This window comes from Anser anser (assembly GCF_964211835.1).
Source record: "Anser anser genome assembly, contig: HAP1_SCAFFOLD_187, whole genome shotgun sequence".
In the NCBI taxonomy this organism is placed as follows: domain Eukaryota; kingdom Metazoa; phylum Chordata; class Aves; order Anseriformes; family Anatidae; genus Anser; species Anser anser.
Genome location: NW_028154127.1, coordinates 24,930 through 47,364, shown reverse-complemented (window position 1 = coordinate 47,364; position 22,435 = coordinate 24,930). Strand labels below are relative to the sequence as shown.

General features: G+C 41.6%; 1 protein-coding gene across 1 annotated transcript; it reads left to right on the top strand.

Moving 5' to 3' along the window:
• Positions 1–6,167: 6,167 nt before the first annotated feature.
• Positions 6,168–14,707, top strand: LOC310890756 (adhesion G-protein coupled receptor V1-like). The gene is made up of 5 exons (XM_083853085.1): positions 6,168–7,013; positions 8,631–8,711; positions 10,035–10,174; positions 12,562–13,171; positions 14,118–14,707. Exons 2-5 carry the CDS (start codon positions 8,678–8,680, stop codon positions 14,348–14,350), a joined length of 1,017 nt encoding a protein of 338 aa, XP_083709211.1. The 5' UTR covers positions 6,168–7,013; positions 8,631–8,677; the 3' UTR covers positions 14,351–14,707.
• Positions 14,708–22,435: the final 7,728 nt, after the last annotated feature.

Here is a 22,435-nt window from a genome sequence, read left to right as displayed (position 1 = left end):
AGTGATGTCCACCCTGTCTCTGGGTATTTGGAGTATTGGCAAGGAGAGACCAATAAATCATTCATCGTGTCTGCAAAGGATGACAAAGAGGAAGAAGGAGAAGAATTATTCATACTAAAGCTCATTTCTGTGCGTGGTGGAGCTCGAATTTCACAAGAAAACACCACAGCAAGATTAAGAATACAGAAAAGTGATAATGCTAATGGTTTATTTGGCTTCACTGGAGCATGTATCCCTGAGGTAAGGTGGTCATAATGGAAATTGTAGGTGATATTTCAGGCACAGAAAGCTAAATGGCAGGACCAAGTGACCTGAACAAACCCTAGATTTTGCAGTGTTTGCTTTTGTGGTTAAGCAAAGTTTTCCTAGGATTTGGAGATGCATATGTTCTGTTAATACAACCTCAGTTCCACTGGGATTTACTATATAATTTTAAAAAACTAAAGAAAAAAATGGTTAAGAAAATTTAGTTTACTATATAAACTGAAGACTAAGGCTTAATTTTTTTTTTCTAGAAAAATATTTTACCTTCACTTCTGTTACATTTGAGTTACCAGTTAAAATGTAAGATTTAATTCTCTGGTTTTTTTTTGAGAATGGATTATTGCAAAGATTTTTATTTTAGTTTTCTGTGTCACATGATGTGTTTGAGATAATTTTACTAGAGATCATGCAATGACAAAGTGTTATGGATTTTTCCACCTTCATTTGCTGTCATAAACTAAGTTATAATTTGCATATGTTTGATGTCAGTTGGTTGATTTAGTAGTGGGTTTTTTTGTTGTTTTAGTTTTAACAGATGAAATCTTTTTTCAGTGGTATCCATTCTATATGCAGAGTGTAAACTTGCTACTTTTTGAGGAGGCTTGAAATAAACATAAATCATTCTTTACTTCTTTAATCAATTATAAGGGGGAATAACATGATAGCTATCTCTACTGGTATTGGATTATTTTGTGGAAAAAAAAATTTAATATAGTTTTCATTTGGGAACTCTTATGAGCTTTAATTACATTCTTTTTTAATCAAAGTGCTTATGATGTTTTTAAAATAACTGTCTTGCCTGAGTGATACTAGTTTTCAGTTTGGTTCAGTTTGCTTATTGTGTGCCTACCATATGCTATGATAATAGATTCCTTCAGGTTCAAGTACCTCTGATACGCTGTGATGCCACAGATCATCAGCCAACCATGAAGAAAAAAAATAATTATATGGCACGGTAATTGTTTTGCACCTATCATATGTCCATTTCACCAGGGAAGTATTAGAGCTCTTAGTGGTGATGCAGGAACACAGCATTTTTTTACCAGTAGTTTAACTGTGCATATCTGTCTACTAGGCAGCTGAAGTCACACACAGTATCTATGCTTTCTTACAAAGCAGCCCTGAAATTTATCTAATGCATAAGATAGCTTTAACCTTTCCAATAACTTTCAGATAAAATTATTTTCTATGTTAATTTTATGAACGTTATTTTCTAAAATAGAAGGTCAGTACCAATTAAAGCTTCATTCCAGAGACGTGAAGTTGTCGCTGCAGAAGTCATGTTATCTGTGAAGATACAGAATTGTAAGGAGGACAGTAGAAGAGAAAAATCTGTTTTTCTGAATGATGATGGTATAGTTTATTTCTATCCATAGTGTGTCTGGTTAGAGAAAGTGCTGATCCAAATCTTTCTTTAAATTATTGCTAAGGAAAATTACAATATTGACGTTATTATAAAGCAATAGTTTCATTTGCTTTCGACAGGTACATTTCAAGCATATTGATTCTGTCTCTGACGCATAGTTTTAGGAAAGGGGTTGTGTCCAGGACGAACTGCAGTGTATTGTTATTTGTTACCTTAATAGTCCTCAGGGAGGCATCAGACTTTTGCAGATTCCACTAGGATTGTTCTGATTGGCATCAAGGTCAGTTTCAGCTTCCTAACACTCCAAAAGAGCTGAAAGTAACATGACAGCAATTTTTTACTTGAACATTTGTCTGGCATTAAATATTTTCGTGTTATTTAATGAAATTGCCTTGATTTACTTTGACAGTAATAAACGTTCCAAATTTTTGCTTTCTTCCAGACTGCTGATGAAGGTTCCACTATATCCTGTGTTGTGGAGCGTACAAGGGGAGCCCTAGACTATGTGTATATAAAGTACATTATCTCACAGGTTGATTCCACTGGCATTAATTACTCTGTTACCGATTTTTCTAATAGCAGTGGCACTATCACATTCGTTCCTTGGCAGAGATCAGAGGTAAACCCTACCTTCCTATTAACAATTCATCCTGTCCTTTACAAACCTCCTGGAAAATACCTTCTGAGGGTGCTTGGCTGGTTTGCATACTAGAGAGTGTTTACTTCACATGGCTTTTCTTATTATTATTTTTTATTTTGTTATTTTATGTTGTTATTTTTTTGTTATATATATATTTTCTTTCTTTCTTTTTTTCCATCCCTGACAACAAGAAAGTGTTATTTGTAGCTCTGTGTATATGTCAGTTCAAAAGTCACCATGTGTGCATGTACATATTAGATATATGTACATATACATAAAAAATATTAACTGTATTTATGTGTATGTGTACATATACTTTAAAAAGTGTAGATAGTCCATGTACTTTCGAAATTGGAAAATGATCAGGTTTGATCTGAGTGTTGTAACTCAAATTTATGTCCACAACAATTAAATAGGCAATAGTAAGATTCATTGCTGTTCTTGCACTCAAGGCTATCCAGGTTCTGTCTCCTTTTAAATTCAAAATCAGAAACAGGAGATTAAAGGTGTTCTTGTAACAATAGCTGTTTTTGAGTCTCCCTGAAATGATTACTGTCTGCTTTAATCTATTCCTCTGCATAAAGTGTGCGAGCAACTGGAACATAAGGAAATTATTCAATATTCTGGCCTTAGAGACACCTGAAATTGGTAATCAGAATTGCATCTCTGAGTTGGGGGAGAGAAAGAGAAATGATACATAAGGGAAGCTTTAGCTGCTTCTGAGAAAGCTTTCTAAAAGTCTTACGAAATTCCTTATCTGAATTAGTTTAAAAAAAAAAGAAAAAGAAAAAAGAAATACCAGGATACCAGGATACACTGAAGAGTAGGAATTCAAAGCTACAGAGGCCCACAATTAAAAAATTATGTGGGCAGACTGGAGGTCCAAAAGAGGGCCAGAAAGATGATCAAAGAGCTGGAGAACCTGTCCTCTAAGGAAAGACTCAAGGGGTTAGATCTTTTCACCCTTTAGAAGGGGACTTTGATCCCATTATTACAGTACCTAAAGGGCAGCTCCAGAGTTGACAGAGGCTCTCTCTTCTCAAGAAACCACAGGAGAAGACAGAGGGCAAAGAGTACAAAGATAGAGTGGGAGAGGTTTTGTCTTGAAATTTTTTACAACTACTGGAACGACTTCCTTAGGGACAGGGTCGGGTTGTCCCGACCTCAGCATCTGGGCCAGGGCAATCCCAAGCACAAACACAGGCTGGGCAGAGAAAGCACTGAGAGCACCCCTTGGGGGGGGAAGGACCTGGGCGTGGTGGTTGATGAGAAGCTCGACATGAGCCGGCAATGTGTGCTTGCAGCCCAGAAAGCCACCCGTACCCTGGGCTGCACCAACAGCAGCGTGGGCAGCAGGGCGAGGGAGGGGGCGAAGGAGGAAATTCTTCCCTCAGAGGGCGGTGAGGCCCAGGCCCAGGCTGCCCAGAGGAGCTGCGGCTGCCCCATCCCTGGCAGAGCCCAAGGCCAGGCTGGATGGGGCTGAGGGCAGCCTGGGCTGGGGGGAGGTGTCCCTGCCCATGGCAGGGGGTGGCGCTGGGTGGGCTTTAAGGTCCCTTCCAGCCCAAACCAATGTATGGTTCTATGGTAGAATTCCCATCACCAGGGGTGCTTAAGATGCAGTTGAACATGGTGCTGGATTATTTCATCTATTTTTTTTTTTTCCATGAAACATTGAACTTCATCTTTTGATGTCCCATCCAACGTGGGCTGTCCTATGATTAAAATTCTGTGGTAATAAACAGCGTGTGCTAGAAATAGAAATAAAAATAATCTGTTTCAATGAATTCAATCCTGATGTACAGCACAGAATTGTTAAATTTATTTGAAGAAGTGGTGCGGGACCACAGTACTGTAGAAACAACATACACTTTCTATTATTGTTTGTATAATAAGGATGAATTGTGAGTAGAAAATACCATCCTCAGTTTCACTTATATCAGGCTGCAGAAGTCAATGTGGACTCAAATTCGCTGAAGTCATTTGCAGGGATCCCAGTGACTTCACTAGAACTGTGAATCTGGATAATGTGATGACTGGCAAAAGCGTGTGGTATCTGAAAATAGTTCATTCATGTTATAATAGTTTGTTCATTCAGCTTTATTTCTCTGTGAAATGATATTACTGCATTTCATACAATCATATATAGCAGAAATTTCCAAAGCTTTTCTAGCATGGCAACATAGACGAGGCCCACATTACTCTATCTAGTGGCAGAAAATGGCTGATGTAGGCTCTTGCTACACAGCTTACTGGTCCAATTTACTGCATACATACAGAGGAGCTAATGTGCATGGCTCTAAGAAACGGGCTGGTAGCAAGCTGCTCTTCAGGTGGGATATCCTAAGGGACTTTCAACTGACATTTGTAATCTACTCATTACCATGCCTCTAAATATGATCAGCTACTTAAATGTTTTCTATATGTTTGTCCGACCATATCGAAACATAAAGAAAGATGGAATTTTCTGAAGTGAATGTGTTAGCGTGTTTAGAGCAAGGTTATGTTAGTAAATCGTATGATCTGCAGGTCAAAGTGTCAGGTGGTATAATAAGCTCAATTTATTTGCTCTCTAAATTGGATTAATCACTGTAATGTCTCTTCATAAGCATAATTTCAAAAAGATTTTAAAATTTATCAGATATTTCATGTTCAGTACATGGAAATTAAACTCTGCTTTTGTGAAGATATACAAAACCAACCAAACAAGTATTTATTATCACTTATTTATGTAGTTTGAAACAATTCAGAAAATATGCCTTCCATTTCCAGTAGCTTGGAAGCATTGTTTTTGGAAAGCATATTCTAGACATAAAATGTTATCTTAGAAATTAGTTGAATTTATGTGGAGAGCAAAAATAGTGTCCTTTGCTTTCAGAACTATACAGCAGATACAGCTGACTGACTAATCAAAGAATGTTGCATGGTTTGATTTCTCCATGATTTGGTCCTTCTCTAGGTGTTAAATTTGCATGTTATTGATGATGACATTCCGGAGTTAAATGAATATTTCCGTGTGACATTAGTCTCTGCAGTGTCTGGAGATGGGAAACTAGGTTCAACTCCTACCAGTGGAGCAAGTATAGATCCAGAAAAGGAAACTACTGATATCAGCATCAAAGCCAGTGACCACCCATACGGTAACAATGATGGGAATTATACAGCTTTGTTTCAGATTATTGTGTAGTTCTTTCCAGTCAGATGAAAACTTTGCTTGGTTGTAATAGTTGAGGAAGCAATCTCATATATTCCACTTTATCTAACTTGAATTAATTCATTGTTTATATACATGAATGAATACTGAATTAGTTTTCTTTTATAATTTTACAAAAAGGCCTCAAATCTTCCCTGACCAAACAAGCAATGATTCTCTTGTGAGGGCAAATAAAGGCTCTGCATGTAGTTGATCCTGTCCAGGTTTTTCATCAAATGAGAATTCCTGACAATGAGAGTCATTTCTCCATATGTCTTGTACCAGTAAATACGCAAAACCGTGGCCTGTGAGGCTCTTTTGGGAAGAGAAGGTTTTATTATTGTGCTGTGCCTTTTATCAAGACTGACAAGAATATCAGTGAGAGAGGGTAAGGCACACAGCACATCTCTGGAAATAGTGTGATTGAGGCTTAAGGGTATACTGGTATATGTGGTTTTTAATTTCAGAACCATCACAAGATATGTTATCAATCACTTTATTTAAATTGTTTATCATCTTTAAAATTTGTTATGAAAAGCCATGTAAGTAGTAATTCTTGTCTTCCAGGTCTGCTCCAGTTCTCTGTGGGGCCACCTCCTCAGCCAGGTGATAAAATGATTCTTCCAGCCTCTTCTGTGCCCCATATTACTATTAAAGAAGAAGCTGGACACGTCAGATTACTGGTAGTTCGTGCACAAGGCCTTCTTGGAACAGTTCTGGTGGAATACAGAACAGTGCCAGTCACAGCTTTCAGTCCCAAAGATTATCAGGTATGGCAACTGCCAAGGTGGTATAATTGTTTTGGAATTAATTAGAGTTATTTATCGTGGAGATAGCTTTCAGTTTGACTGCTCTAGCCCAGCTATGATTCTTTCACAGAAAGACTACTTTACAAGGTGATGTGGCAAATGGATATGTAATATTCACTTAAAAATATACATCATGTGACTTCTCCATTCTTTTCTCTGCAGTAAGTTGCATTGTCTAGGAAAAGCCTCTGGTTTTGAACTTTTTTTTTTTTTCTTAACAGAGTTTCCAGTGTAGCAATTTGTGAGTTTTGCTGTTGTTACAGACCATATTATTCAAGTGCATGTACAGGTTAACATTATGCTTGTACATACTGGGATTTGTATATGCCTAGCAAAATAACCTGCGTGTATCTGCACTTGCTTGTCCAACTGATCATTTGTGCAGAAAAATAAGAAAAATGTACATGAATGCAGATGCTCACCAGTATGTCAACTTAGATGTCTTCTTCTTTTTTTTTTTCTTTTGTAAAACAGATTTTTCAGATTTTTTTTTAAAGCTTAAGTGAGGAAAAGTAGATGTTTTGAAAAAGACAAAATGAAGGTTCTGTTTCTTTTTTTTACATGGATGAAAACATTAGACTTGAACAAAAATATGAAGAGCTCTTATATTGCAGGCTGTTGTGGGTACACTGGAATTTCAGCCAGGAGAAAGATACAAGTACATTACTGTTAACATCACTGATAATACTATTCCTGAATTAGAAAAAACGTTTAAAGTGGAGCTGTTGAACCCAGAGGGAGGAGGTAAGGCACATATATCAGTCCCTTAGTTGTATTTTCATGACCTCTACTCGTTCATAAAAATCTTGTCTTTCTTGGCATTATTTTCTATGTTATTTCTGAAAACAAACAAAAAGCACCTCTACATCCCCACCCCCATACAGCTGTCTTTTTTCGTAGGGAAGAACTGTTCCTCAGTTCTTTTCTTAATCCTTGGTGGAAACAACCAGATCCCATAGCAAGTATATTATTACCATGTATTAGGGAAAGTGTATCACTGCCATCTGTTAGGTCATCTAAAGGCAATTGCTGCTTTTCACTTTGTATAACTTCATGGTTGGTAATGAGAACTAAAATAATGCAAAAATATATTAGCAATATGTTGCATTTCAAAAATATGGAATATTTATAAAATATTTAAGGCTAAACAGTCAAAGTGTTGTGTTTTTGTTTGTTTGTTTTGGTTTTTTTTTGTTTTGTTTTGTTTTTTCTTCCACATGAGTGAAATCAGAAGAACTGCAATACATAGGTCAAATGGATTATAGCAGTAATAGGCTGTGGATGTTGAGGGCCATAGGGAGTTTGCTGAGCTGTAGCTGCAGAGGTAGCTCGTAGATAACTGTCTGTAAGAACAAGACAAACACTTGAAAGAATTATTGGTTTGAAGGGCTAGTCTGAAGGGACGGCAAAGCATAGTGGTGCTGCCACATAAACCCCTGAATACCTTACAGATTTTTTTTTCCATTTGAGAAAAATTTTAACGGAGATTGTAAAGCTTGTTGGAGGGAAAAGTAATTAGAAACACTGACAGCCATAAATTGATTTTTTTTTTTTAAACTGATGTTATTTTTTTAAACAATTCAGAAATTGCAAGTGTGGTCCCTTCTGGGAGGATGTATCAGATTTCCTTGAATTAATCCAGCTCTCTGCTATGATTGTATGTGTCTATGGTGCAACATGGTCTCAGTGATTCTTTTGGTAAAGTCTTGAGACTTTTCACGTATTTTGTCTTTTTGGTTGAATAGTTGTTTTGTTAAAAGGAGTCAAACTTTTCTCTTTCAAATTGTTGTGACAGAAAATTTACAACTAACTTTAGTAATCCAGTAACTATATAGCCTTTTTAAAATGAGCCTTCTTTTTGGCCTTTCCAACACAAACACAAAGCTTATGAAGTCCCCATTAGTTAAGTTTTCTGCAGATTTTCCCAACATTTTCACTTTGTGAGAAAATATTAGAATAAGGAGCTTGAGGGACTTTATCGTCTCCCCTACCTTTTTTTTTTTTTTTTTTTTCAATTTAGATTCCTCCATGACAAGCCTCAGTTAGGAGTGAGAAAGGGGAAATACAAAATGGGGACACAAAGAGGGAAAGAGAGGAAAGATAAACTATGTGTATGTGTTTTCTTTCATTCTGACTTCCCATTGCTATTTCCAATGTCATAAATTAAGTAAGAGGTGGCATATGTAAATATTTCAGTCTTTATTAGAACTCCTGTACACTTTCAGAAGCAAAGTTGATACCTTCCTAGAGTGCTTCCCTCTTTTTTTCCTGTTGTCCAGAATAGTTTAAATTTCTCTTTGCTTGCGCTCTGATTTATAAATGTATATATGTGTATATATCTGTATGTCTGTCATCTTAAAGTTGCTGAGCTCTTTAGAAATGATGGCAGTGGTAGTGGTGATGGGAACATGGATTTCTTCCTTCCAACTGTCCATCAGCATGGTAAGCATTTTGGATTAATCTTTATTTCTTTATGCTAACTGTAATATCCCTCATGAACTACACTACTGACACAGTTTATCATAGTGTTATTTTGCTTGTGGTTTGAGATATATCATAGAGTCCTGTCAAAACATTCTTTCCCATTTTAAAAAAGGCTTAATTTCAACAACAGTCAATACTAACCGTAATACAGAAAATAACAGCTTCTCTATCTTCAAAGCTGTATTTTTATAGAACACAATGTAGTTATTCCAGAAGTAGTTAGAAAAATTAGCTTTGTTTGTAAATTTTGTAAAATTTTCTGGAGAGCAAAGAGGAGAGAAACTTTTTAAATTTAAGGTAATTTAAAAATTACCTGACTGTGTGTTTTGATACTTTCTTTTGCCACTTGCTTTATGCTTTGATCTCTGCATCTCAAAAATACTCTTAATAAAAAGTGGTGTTAGCTCTTTTTTTTCTAAAAGAATGCTTTGATTATTTTTCATTTTTGAAGTCTATTTTTGTCACAACATACAGAAAACAAAGATAATTTAATCTTGAGAAAATTAAAAACATACAATATGCAGAAATAAGATGAAAACAAAAGCACCTACTATGAGGGAAACGCTAATGATGGCGGATTTTGAATTAAACCCTAGAGACCTGAAAATATTGTGTTAGCACCCATTATCGAAATCAAATAATTTATTCCACAGTGACAGCCTGATTTTCTGTTTTATTTGAAAATACAAAGGAGTTCAGTTTGAACCTGAGAGTAAGTCTGTGGTTTAACCACTTTTTGGAACTTCCTGGGAAGTGTTGTTTCCTCTTCTGTGTTTCCAGATTTTTTTTAAAATGACAGGCTCTTTCTCTTTCTAAGCAGCAAGTTATCTCACACAAGATGATCATTACAGTAGTAGAATTTCCTGGACTAGCTTTTTCTTTGTTCCAGCTTCAGTTAAAATAGTACCTGCTTTTGTCCTGTCTGCACTGCTTACACTGTGTTTTACCACGTAACTCTCCCCTACCCTAAATTCTAGTTCATTTTCCTTAATTAGACAAGTAATTTTATTTTTGATCCTCTCTTAAAATATTTGCATTTTATATGTTGCTTTGGAGTGTTGTTCCATAGAAGGGCTGCCAGGACTGCATTATTGAAAGTGAGTTCCTTATCCATGTGGATAATTATTCCACATTTAAAACAAAAAAAAAACACACCACAAAATGCAAAACAGCAGAAATATTCCAGTTATGCTTTTCTGTGTGCTTTTTGTAACAAACTTCCTTAGCTTTTAAGAAAAGATGGTATAAAAAAATAACTCATTTTGGCACTTGCACTTACAGCCAGCTTGGGAATTGCATCCCACATCGTTGTGACTATTGAGGCTTCTGATGATGCTCATGGCGTCTTTGAGTTCAGTACTGAGTCACTCTCGGTAAATGGAACTGAGCCTGAAGATGGAGATAGCAATATTATGTTGCAGGTTAGAAAGTTTTGGGTCTCATATTGCTATGCAATCCTCTTTTATGTCTATTTTACAGAGCATTCTGCAATATTTTTATAATAGGTCTACAGCATTTTAACTTAACTTTATCATGTACATTTGTCTTGACATTTTATACTTCACTTTCTAAAGTGTATCTTTCAGCTTAAAACTAAAATGTTTTATATAAGTTTAAATTTACTTCTACTTGTTTACATTTGAGGTATGAATATTTTAAAGTAAGTGCTGATGACACAACAAATACAGCAAAGCTAAGATGATAAAGATTACACTGTTTTTAAAATTAGTTTATTTTTAACTCATCATGTCAATGACTTTGCACTGTATATAATGGAGGGGCTGGATTGTGTGCAGCTTGCAGTTGGCAATGACATGCTTAAGATCCTCCGGGTAAGGATTAAGGGACATGGAAATAAGTTATAACAATAAGATGAAGTTGTTGTGGGAGTCTGCTATAGACCACCCAGCCAGGAGGACAACATTGCCAAATTATTCTATAATGAACTAAGGGATATCTCTAGGTCATCTGCCCTTGTCCCTGTGGGTGACTTCAACTTCCCAGATGTTAGCTGGGAATACCATACAGCCAATACAAACAGGTACTGGAAATTCCTGAGGCACGTTAACAATAACTTGTTGGTACAGTTACTCTGGAAGCTGACTAAGAAAGGTGCCCTCCAGATTTGTTGCTTGTAAACAGTGAGGGTCTTGTGGGTGAAGTGGTGATTGGAGGCTGTCCTGGCCATAGTGACCATGAGATGGCTGAGTTTAAAATCTTTGGTAATAGGAGGAAAACTGCCAGCAAAAGTTCAGCCCTAGCTATGGAGACAGCAGACTTCAGACTACTCAGTGAACTAGTTTGTGAGGTCCCCTTGGAACCTGCTTTTGAAGGTATTGGAGTCCATCAGTGCTGGTTAGTTAAGTAACACCTCTTAAGAGCACAGGAACAGGCAATTCCAAAGAGTCAGAAGTTGAGCAAGCTGGGCAGAAGGCCAGCTTGGCTGAGCAGGGATCTTATTCTAGAATTTAGGCGAAAAAGGAAAATCTGTGGGCATTGGAAGCAAGGTCAGTTGAACAAGGACTACAGAGGTGATGTTCACTCAGAGTTGAAGCTGGCCAGTACTGTGGGGACAACAAAAAGTGCTTTTTTTAAAGTATGCTAACAGCAAAAGGAGGAGCAGAGAAAACATTGATCCATTACTTGTTGAGGTTGGTAACCTCACAAATAAGTACGCCAATAAAGCAGAGGTTAATGCCTTCTTTGCCTCTGTCTTTAACACCAATGATGGGCTCGGGGACACCCAAAGCTCTGAATTTCAGGACTGTGATGATGATAAACTCCCAGCCAACTTTGAACTTGTGCAGGATTTGCTGCTCCAGCTGGATGCATATAAGTCTATGGGGTCCAGTGGGATTAATCCCAAAGTACAGAAAGAGCTGGCTGATGTCATTGCAAGACCTCTCTCAATAATTTTTCAATAGTCTTGGAGTCTGGAGAGGTCACAGTTGACTGGAATTAAGTTAAACGAGGAAGTGCTGGATTCTGCACCTGGCAAGGGGCAATGCTGGCTGTACGGACAGGCCTGGGGACAAGAGGCTGAAGAGCAGCCCCATGGAAAGGGATCTGGGGGTTTTGCTTGACAGCAAGAGAAATATGAACCAGCAGTGTGCCTTAGCAGCCAAAATGGTCAACTGTGTTCTGGAGCATAAGGCACAGCAATGCTGGATGGTCAAGGGAAGGGATTGTCCTGCTCTGCTCTGTGCTGGTGAAGCCTCACCTCTAGCACTGTGTGTGCTACAATATATGAAGGACATAAACTATTAGAGAGCATCCAAAGGAGGGCTACTATGGTGGTGAAGGGTCTAGAGGGCAAGAAGTATGAGGAGCGGCTGAGGTCCCTGGGTTTGTTCAGCCCAGAGCAGAGCAGGCCGAGGGGAGGCCTCATGGCGGCCTGCAGCTCCCTCACGAGGGGAGCGGAGGGGCAGGCGCTGAGCTCTGCTCTCTGGGGACAGCGACAGGACCCGAGGGAACGGCATGGGGCTGGGACAGGGGAGGGTCAGGCTGGGGGTTAGGGAAAGGTTCTGCACCCAGAGGTGGTCGGGCACTGGGACAGGCTCCCCAGGGACATGGTCACAGCACTGAGCTGCCAGAGTTCAAGAAGCATTTGGACTACTCTGTCAGACATGCGATTTGATTTTGGGTGGTCCTGTGTGGAGTCAGGTGTTGGACCTGATAATCCCTGTGGATCTTTTGTAACTCAGGATATTCTGTGATTCTGTGACTTTGCTGTATGCCATTTTACACTTTTATGTTCTTCTTTCTTATAGTACAAAGAAATACATAAATCTTTGTGTTTTCCACTTAGGTTGTGAGAACTCATGGGGCCCTGTCTGAGGTGACTCTGTATTGGGTCATAGTCTGTGATCTTACAGAAGACCTGGTCTCTGCATATGGGAATGTAACATTTGATGTTGGCCAAGTGAGAGCAAATATTACCATACAAGTTTCTCCTGACAACGTGCCTGAACTGGATCAGGTGTTTTCAGTTTTGATCATCAATGTGTCCGGTGGTCGTCTTGGAAATCACACTAATGCAACATTAACAGTTTTAGCTAATGATGATCCATATGGACTGTTCATCTTTTCTGAGAGAAACAGACCAATAAAAGTTGAGGAAGAAACAAAAAATATCTCCCTGACAATAGTAAGGCTTGGTGGTCTTCTTGGTACAGTAGTGGTTACATACAGAACTTTAGGTGATGATGAAAAGTCACCCTTTCTTCCACCTGATGTTGTTAGAGCAATACAAGGAGAAGATTATATACCCATTACTGGTTATGTGATCTTCGCAGCCAATGAAAGCGAAGCCACAATATCTTTGCCTATTTTGGATGATTATGATCCTGAGAGGTCAGAATCTGTTTTTGTGGAGCTAAACAATACTGTTTTGATCGACAAAGTACAGGATCGGCCAAGTAAGTGTCTTTCATATGTAAACCAAAAGCTTAAATATGTAGGCTAATATTTATATTTAATAGGATAAAATGCAGCAATTGAAATTACAGTAAAATTTTACCTCTGCCTAACTCTGTATAGTTAAGAATCCTGTAAGTTATATGTCAGAGTATCTCACATTAAGTATGAAGATTCTGTGTGTCAGCATATATTTCCTTTACCACAAAATTTTGTCAGGGGTGGACATTTCTTTCTCCCTTCTGCATCTGCTTTATCCCAGGTGTTTTAGGCCAACTGTATTACTGTATTGGTTTTGTGTGCTAATACCTGCTCACCTGTTGTTTCTGTAAAGCACAATGATAGGAAATAAGCTAGTTGCACTTACTGAAAGCGAAAAAAGCCTTTTAAACATTAAGTGGTGTAGAATTGCAGCTTCATGCTGGCTTTTTAGCGTAGAGGATGTTTGCCCGATCAGATAAATTCAGGTCATTACAGCCTTATTTATGCTTAAGAGCTTCTTGGCATGCCTAATTTCCCTTCCCTCTCCCCCATGACTCTCCCACATTAATCTTGATTTTTAAGGGAAACACTACAAAAAATTCTACTGGGAAACTGAAAGGTTACTTATAGTTCATCATTGCTAGTGTAAAATTCTATTGTCCTATGGACAAATAAATAAGTAATTTTGCTAGTACCTCACCTCTTCAAAGAACTGGTGTTTTGTATGCTCCACAGCAGGGTAGAATAATAAGTTAGTAAGAATGTGGATTTTCTGACATAATATAATTCAAACATCAAAAATATGCTTGTGCAGTTTGTAGTTATATTTTGTCCAAATCTAAAATGAAAATTTTATTGAAAGCTAGTAGTGGCCATCCACTAAACTCAGGTGTATGTATATGAACAGTATAGCCATATATAGGAGGCATTTCAGGCTTGCTCTAAGAGGTTTTTTTTATATTTCAGTTGTAAATTCTCCTCGTCTTGGATCAGTGGGTGAGACTATAGCTCATGTAATTATCAATGCCAATGATGATGCTTTTGGAACACTTCAGCTTTCAGCTTCAGCTGTGCGAGTTGCTGAAAATTATGTTGGACCAATCATTAACGTGACCAGAACTGGGGGAATTTTTGCAGATGTTTCTGTGAAATTCAAAGCTATGCCAATAACTGCAACAGCTGGTAAGAAATCAAAATAGCAGAAATACACATTCTGTGTTAAACCAGAAAGAGCATACTGTATGCTTCGAGCAACCAAAGCAAGCAAGTGTGTATTGAATGCAGTCTAGTAAAACAAGTAGAAAAAATACCAAAGTGTGAGATACTTACTGAGTGTACTTAGGAGACAGGAATTCAGGTCCTATAGAAGAGACCTTACATCAAATTTAAAAAAACTCAGAGATATCATCACTGAAGAATCTAGCAAGAAAACTAAGGAAAGGAATTGGCTGTTTGTTTCCCTGGTGGCCACTCACTTTCTCAAAAAAATAAAATAAAATAAAAAATCCTGTAGTAGTATATATAGCTAGTACTTAGTCCTTTGTACATATTTCAACCTACCATACATGGCTTATTTGAGTTTCTTGGAGGGAAATTGAGAGCTGGTGACTCCTCTGTGAAACAGACAAATGTTAAGCACAATTCAAGAAGACTTTTACTTTGCAAATGAAAGGTAAAGCTCTCAGGTGATCCCTGAAAAGCTCCACGAGGGAAGGAGTGACCTTATGTCCTTTAGTAAAATCTCCTTTGAAAAAGGTACTTCTGTTTCATTTTATCTCTTGGAAAGCCAGACAACTATCAGAAATCAAATATAGAAATGTCACAGTTGTGTGATCTTCTCAATGGAAGATAATAATGGACCTTTTGTAATTGCTTCTTGGACTGACAGTGTAAACTCTGTTTTGGCCAAGATGAGATTTATTTTCATCCATCCAGATATCTAAAAGGCACTAGGAAATAAACAATTGTATTTTCTGGGTATGAAGATAAAGAAAAAAAAAACACAAAAAAACACACCAACATATGAACACAAGGGAATGCAAAAAGAACAGATAAATATTAGTGCTGATAAACATTAGTGATGTTTCATAATGAACCAGAATGCCTTAATATTCTTCTGTGTTTTGATTGTTTTGTTATTTTTTCATGTACAAATCTAGGTGAGGACTACAGTGTAGCCTCATCAGATGTTGTCTTACTAGAAGGAGAAACAAGTAAAGCTGTGCCAATTTATATAATTAATGATATCAATCCTGAAGTTGAGGAGTCCTTTTATGTTCAGCTGCTGAATCAAACGACAGGAGGAGCCTTGCTTGGATCTTTGACGAGGGCAGTCATAACCATTGAGGCTTCTGATGACCCGTTTGGATCCTTTGGTAAATGAGTCTTATTTGCATATTTTCTCTTGTCCAGTAGCAATCTGCTGATTTGTGGGTGAGTTATTACTGGGCAATGGAATAAAAATTTTCAGAATACAAAAAGGGAAGTCTGGATGAACACAGTAAAGGACAAAATAAGATAAACTAAATTAAAACGTGTAAGTAAGGGCAAATGGTGCCCTTATATAGCGAAATTGAAGCATTCAGTCAACTTATATATCAAGATTTTGTGAGACGAAGGTGGATTTTGGAGTCTCCTAATGGGGATGGATTTTAATTTAATTTGTATTTTTTTATCTATTCTAAATGTTGCATTTCTGCAATAGCTTGAAGCTTAAGTTTACATGCCAAAACCTGTTTAGATAGTGCAGTGTCATTGTTTTACAAAATAATCAGGCAAAGCAGGTTTAAATATCTGGGGAAATTGGAAAGTACAAATATGACTTAAATTGCATTCTTGTATGTTCTGGTTGTTAGTTATTGTAGTTTTTCTTCTTTCTATCATTATCAGTAAAATGGATTGTGGACACTTTCCAAAAATAGTTTCATTACACAGGTTTTGAGAAAAAAATGGTAATTTCAAAAATTTAATGACATTTTAGAAATTTATCTTTTCTATTTATTTTTTCTATTTCAGTATTTCTGGTGTATGTTTTCCAGCCATTTTATTTGACTTACTCTTTCTCCCTTTAGTACCCTACTTTATTTCAGTTATTCCATTTTATCAGCAAAATGTAAAGGAAATTGACAAAAGTAAATAATTCCACATGGATAATTCATTAACTTCATTCTTAACAACTAAAGATTTTATACAAGAAAGACTTATATTTGAAACAATTTAGATGGAATATGTTGACACATTTTTTCCATACGTGACATAAAAAATGATAAAAAATTTCCTCACTGGGAAAAATTACCTTCTGACCGTCTTCTAAAAACTTAGATCATGGCTAGCCTTGAACAATGGATACGTTGGAATAAACTCTTGGGTGGGGGCTGAATTTTCATGCCAATTTTATTTGCAGATAAAATGATACTGAAAGTTCAATTTGAAGTTTAAACCTGATTAACATTTTTTTAATTGTGCAAATGAATGCAATCAAGTGAAATAAAATATATAATTCAGTAACTAGGATGGTGTTTTTATTTTAAATATTACTGTTAATGAAATACACCTCTTTGTGCTGCACTTCAGTGTTCCAGATGACCGAATTTACTGTGGAGGAGCCTGAATCTGGATCAGTACCCATAAATCTGCCAGTAATCCGCAATGCTGGGACACTTGGTAACGTTACTGTTGAGTGGGTTGCTACCATTGGTGGACACCCTGCTGATGAGGACTTGCAGGTTGCCTCAGGCAATATTACTTTTGCCCCTGGGGAAGCCTTTCAGATGCTACTATTGGAAATCCTGGCTGATGATGTTCCAGAAATAGAAGAAGTAAGTCAAGCACTTACATCTTCCTTGAAGATGGTATTAATTTTGACTTGTTCTAGAAATATGTATGATGGAAAACAAGAAATGTTCCGGCAGGAAGGTGCTATAATTTCATGTTATACTTTGCTTGTAATTATTGTTAGAAAAACCACAAATTGTCTAGCTGCATTACTTCTTTTTCTTTTCTTCTCTTTGAGATTGTCCGTGTAGAATTAACTCAGGCCTCCAATGGTGGTGCTATTGGGTTAGATGGCGTGGCAAGTATTATAATACCTGCCAATGATAATCCTTATGGCACAGTTTTCTTTCATCAATCCTTATATCGAGTTCAGGAGCCACTAGAAAGAAATTTGCTGGCAAACATAACAGTCAGGCGAAGGTTTGTATAATGTTTGCTTTATTTGTAATTACTATTTATTCTTCACTTTTGTTTCCACTATAATGTCAAATTTCATGCTCCTCTCATAAAAATATGTGCATCAATTCTTTGATCTGCCATCTCAATGTATTTTCATTTCAAACACATTGTTTTTGAAGTAGATGTCTGTGTATTACATAAATTACTTAAACGTAGTATACATTGAAATGCACAATGTAAACTCAGCGTACACAGTGTACTATTCATTTTGTCCGTTTAATCATCAAATCATTTAAACCTGCATGGTAGCCTGTTCCTGTGATTTGAACAGGAGGACAAAATGGCCAGCCCTTACAGGATGAAAATAAGAGAAGGAAAACAGGTTTTATGCATGTGATCCTAGAGGAAGGATGATAAGTCTGGGTGTCACCGGCTTTTTCTTCCTTGCAAGTAAGGAGAGCTGCCAAGTCCTGAAGAAGACTAAGTTAACTCCTAGAACCAAATGTTTACAAATATGCATTCTTAACAGACTACTACCTAAGCTATAAATAATCAAACTTGCTATCCACAAAAAAATAAGATAACTCAGTTATTCTGGTACTAGTTTCAAAGGGAATGCATTTTGATGTGTTATTTGGAATTTTTCAGCAATTCAGAAAGGGTCAGTTGATTTTGTTCACTTCTATTATTAACCCAGAAACATGTAGAATATTAGACATCCTTTGTCAACTAACAGAACTTTATTTTATTATAATGTCTTTTAGTGAGGGAAGATTTGGTCAGCTGCAGATTTTCTACAGCACTTCTGAGACTGACGTTGTAGCTCTTGCTGTGGAGCAAGGTCAGGATATCCTGGCCTACTACGAGCCTCCTGTACAAGGAATTCCTGACAAACCATCCAAGACCAGAGTGAATGTGTCAGCAGCAAGTGACCCTGTGTATTCCTGTGCAGCTCAGTGCCTAAAAGAACAAGCATGTTCAGCCTTTACATTTTCCAGTGCCTCAGGGATTCCTCTCTGCCTTTGGCTGACGTCAGATATCAGCCCATTAACTAACAACACTTCAGGGTTCCGGACCTGATTTTCCGGGAAAATCCCCAAATTTGAGGATTTTTGAGGAAATTTCCCCAAACTTAGTGTTTTCTTTGAGGAGGGGGCCCCAAAACGGGGTCGCAAGCAGCGGTTTTGGGGGAATTTCCCTTGATTTTGGGACTTTTGGGGGGATTTCCCCAAATATGGGGGGTTTCAGTGGGGGTGGGGGGTCTCAAACGTGGGTAACAAAGTGCAGGTTTTGGGCGATTTCCCCCCAAAAAGTTTGGTTTTTTTTAAGGGGGTGTCCCCGTGCCCCCCCCCCCCCCCAGCATCACAAGCAGCAGCTTTTTGGGGCATTTCCCCCAAATTCGGGGCTTTTGGTGGGTCCCTGATTGGAGGGGGGGGGGGGGGGGGAAGAGGTTTTTGGGGGGAATTCCCTGAAATTTTAGTGGTTTTTTCGGGGGGGGTGTGGGGTCCCAAAACGGGTCACAAGCAGCAGCTTTTGGGGCCGTTTCCCCGGATTTTGGGGCCGTGCCCCGGATTTTGGGGCCGTTTCCCTGGATTTTGGGGCTTTTTTTTTTGGGGGGGGGGGATTTACCTAAATTCTTTTTTGGGGGGGCTCATTTGAGGACTCCCCCCCCCCCCTTATTGGGGGGGGCGCTCATTTGGTGCCCCCCTTCTGGTTCTTTTTTGGGGGGGGGGAGGGCTCACATATGGCCCCCTATTTTGGGGCTAAAATACCCCCCCCGGGTGTTTAAGGGAGGGGGGGGCCCAGAATCCCCCCCCCAAATTATTTAGGGTGCGGGTTGGGGTCCCAAAAATCTGCCCCCAATGATTTAGGGTGGGGGGGGGGTCCTCAAAATCCCCCCCCAAATCATTTGGGGTGGGAGGGGCCCTACAATGCCCCCCCCCAAGGCCATAAAGGTAAGGGGGGGGCCCCAAAATGCCCCCCCCAAATCATTCAGGGTGGGGGTGGGGACCCCAAAATGCCCCCCCCCCAGGGTGTTTTAGGTAAAGGGGGGTCCCAAAATGCCCCCCCCAAATCGTTTGGGTGTGGGGGGGGAGTCCCAAACAGTGGGATTTAGGGGATTTCCCCCAAAATTTGGGGTCGGGGGGGGCGCAGGGGTAAGAAATGTATTTTTTTAGGGGATTTTCCTCTAAATTTTAAGGGGGGGGGGGGCAAAACTGCGGGTTTTGGGGGATTTCTCCCCAAAATAAGGGTTGTTTTTTTTGGGGGGGGGGGTAACTGGGGTCACAAATGGGTTTGGGGGAGTTTTCCCCAAATTTGGGGTTTTGAGGGGTCCCAGCAGCAGCTTCGGGGGGATTTCACCCCAAAATGGGGGGGGGGCACAAATAGCAGCTTTGGGGGATTCCCCCCCAAATTTGGGGGTCTTTTGGGGGGGGGTCCTAAAAGTGACCTCACGGGGAGGGATTTTGGGGGGGATTTTCACCCAAAATTTGGGGTCTGGGGGGGGGAATCCTACAGGCACACCACAAGTTTTGGGGGAAATTTGGGGGTTTTGCTGGGGGGGGGGGGGGGGGTCCCAAAAGGAATCGCAAGAAGCGGCGGGTTTTGGGGAAATTTCCCCCGATTTTGGGACTTTTGGGGGGATTTCCCCAAATTTGGGGGGTTTCGGTGGGGGGGGGGGGTCTCAAACGTGGGTAACAAAGTGCACGTTTTGGGCGATTTCCCCCCAAAAGTTTTTGTTTTTCTTTTTAAGGGGGTGTCCCCGTGCCCCCCCCCCCCCTTTGCATCACAAGCAGCAGCTTTTTGGGGGCATTTCCCCGGATTTTGGGGCCGTTTCCCCGGATTTTGGGGCCGTTTCCCCGGATTTTGGGGCCGTTTCCCCAAATGTTGGGGCCGTTTCCCCAAATTTTGTTTTTATTTTTTTTGTTTGTTTGTTTTTGGGGGTGGGGATTTCCCTAAATTCTGTTTTTTGGGGGGGTCTCATTTGAGCCCCCCCCCCCCTTACTGGGGGGCGCTCATTTGGTGTCCCCTTTCCGGTTCTTTCGGGGGGGGGGGGTCTCACATATGGCCCCCCCTCCAATTTTGGGAGGGAGGGGTCACATTTGAGCCCCCCCCTCAAATTTCTTTGGGGGGGGGCTCATTTGGGACCCACCGTCAATTTATTTTGGGGGGGGGGAGCTCTTTTGGTGCCCCCCCTCCATATTTTCAGGGGGGTGGGGGTCATTTGGGGCCCCCCCTTAAATATTTTATGGGGGGGGGGTCTTGAGGCCCCCCCCTCAGATTTTCGGGGGGGTCTCATTTGGGGCCCCTCCCCTCCATATTTTGGGGGGGAAGGCGTGTTCATTGGGTTCCCCCCCTCAAGATTTTTATGGTGGGGGGGCCTCAGTTGGGACCCCCCTCTCTTTATTTTGGGGGGGGCCTCTCACTTGCCCCCCCCTTTTTTTTCGGGGGGGGGCGCCCTCAGTCGGGCTCCTCGTCGCCGCCCCCCTCCCCCAGGCGCCGCAGCTCGGTGCTGGCCTTGTCCTCGCCGCCCCCCCCCGGCAGCAGCAGCAGGGGGGGGGTCCCGGGGGGGCCGCCCCCCCCCTCGCTGAAGGGGCGCCCCCGCGTCTCGGGCAGCCGCAGGAAGGTGAAGAGGGCGAAGCCCCCCAGCAGCGCCCCGAAGAACAGGAACACGAAGGGGCCCAGCGCCCGCTGGGGGGGGATTTGGGGGGGGGGCGTTGGGGGGGGGCCTTGGGGTGCGGGGGCCCCCCCCGGGGCGTTTGGCCCCCAGAGAGGGGCTTCCCCCCCCCGTAACCCCCAAATTGTCCCCTGTTGCCCTCCGTCCCATTGTCTGCCCCCCATTACTGACCCCCCCACCCCAAAACCCCCCCATTGCCCCCCCACCCCATAACCCCCCCATTATTGCCCCCCCATTGCCCCCCCACCCCGTAACCCCCCCATTATTGTCCCCCTGTTGCCCCCCCACCTCAATTGCCCCCTTAAATGTCCCCCCATTGCCCCCCCACCCCGTAACCCCCCTATTGCCCCCATTACTGACCCCCCCACCCCAACCCCCCCATTATTGCCCCCCCATTGCCTCTCCAATTATTGCCCCCCCCTCAGTTACCCCCTTAAATGTCCCATTATTGCCCCCCCATAACCACCCCCCCATTATTGTCCGCCATTGCCCCCCCGACCCCATAACCCCATAACCCCAAATTCCCCCCCCCCCCCGGTCTCCTTTGGGTGCCCCCCCCAAATTCCCCCCCCTCTCTTTTGGGTCCCCGCCCCCCCTTTTTGGGTGCCCCCCCCCGCCCATTTGGGTGCCCCCCCCCCCCAAATCCCCCCCCCTTTTGTGCCTCCCCCAAGTGATCCCACCACCACAACGGGGGGGGGGGGGCACAAGGAGGGCAGCGCCCCCCCCCGCCTCGTCTGTGCCCCCCCCGCCTCGTCTGTGCCCCCCCGCCTCGTCTGTGCCCCCCCCAAATTTTTGGGGGGGTGGGGGCTGTTTTCGGGGCCCCCCACCCCAAAAAAACCACGGTGGGGTCCGGGAGGGAGCGGCGTTTATGTACAGGCGGGGGGGGGGCAGAAGTGGGGGGGCCCCCCCGGGAGAACGAGGCACTTGGGTGGGGGGGGGGGACCCCAAAATGCCCCCCCGACGTCATTTGGGGTGGGGGGAGCCCTAAAATGCCCCCCCCGAGGTGCTTAAGGTAAGGGGGGGACCCCAAAATGCCCCCCCCAATGATTTAGGGTCGGGGGGGGGCTCAAAATGCCCCCCCCAGGGTGTTTAAGGGAAGGGGGGACCCCAGAATCCCCCCCCCAAATTATTTAGGGTGGGGGTGGGGGTCCCAAAAATCTGCCCCCAATGATTTAGCGGGGGGGGGGGGGGTCCTCAAAATCCCCCCCCAAATCATTTGGGGTGGGAGGGCCCTACAATGCCCCCCCCCACCCCGCAGGCCCTAAAGGTAAGGGGGGCACCCCAAAATGCCCCCCCCAAATCATTCACTTGGGGGGGGGTCTCAAAATGCCCCCCCCCAGGGTGTTTAAGGGAAGGGGGCACCCCAGAATCCCCCCCCCCCCCAAATTATTTAGGGTGTGGGTGGGGGTCCCAAAAATCTGCCCCCAATGATTTG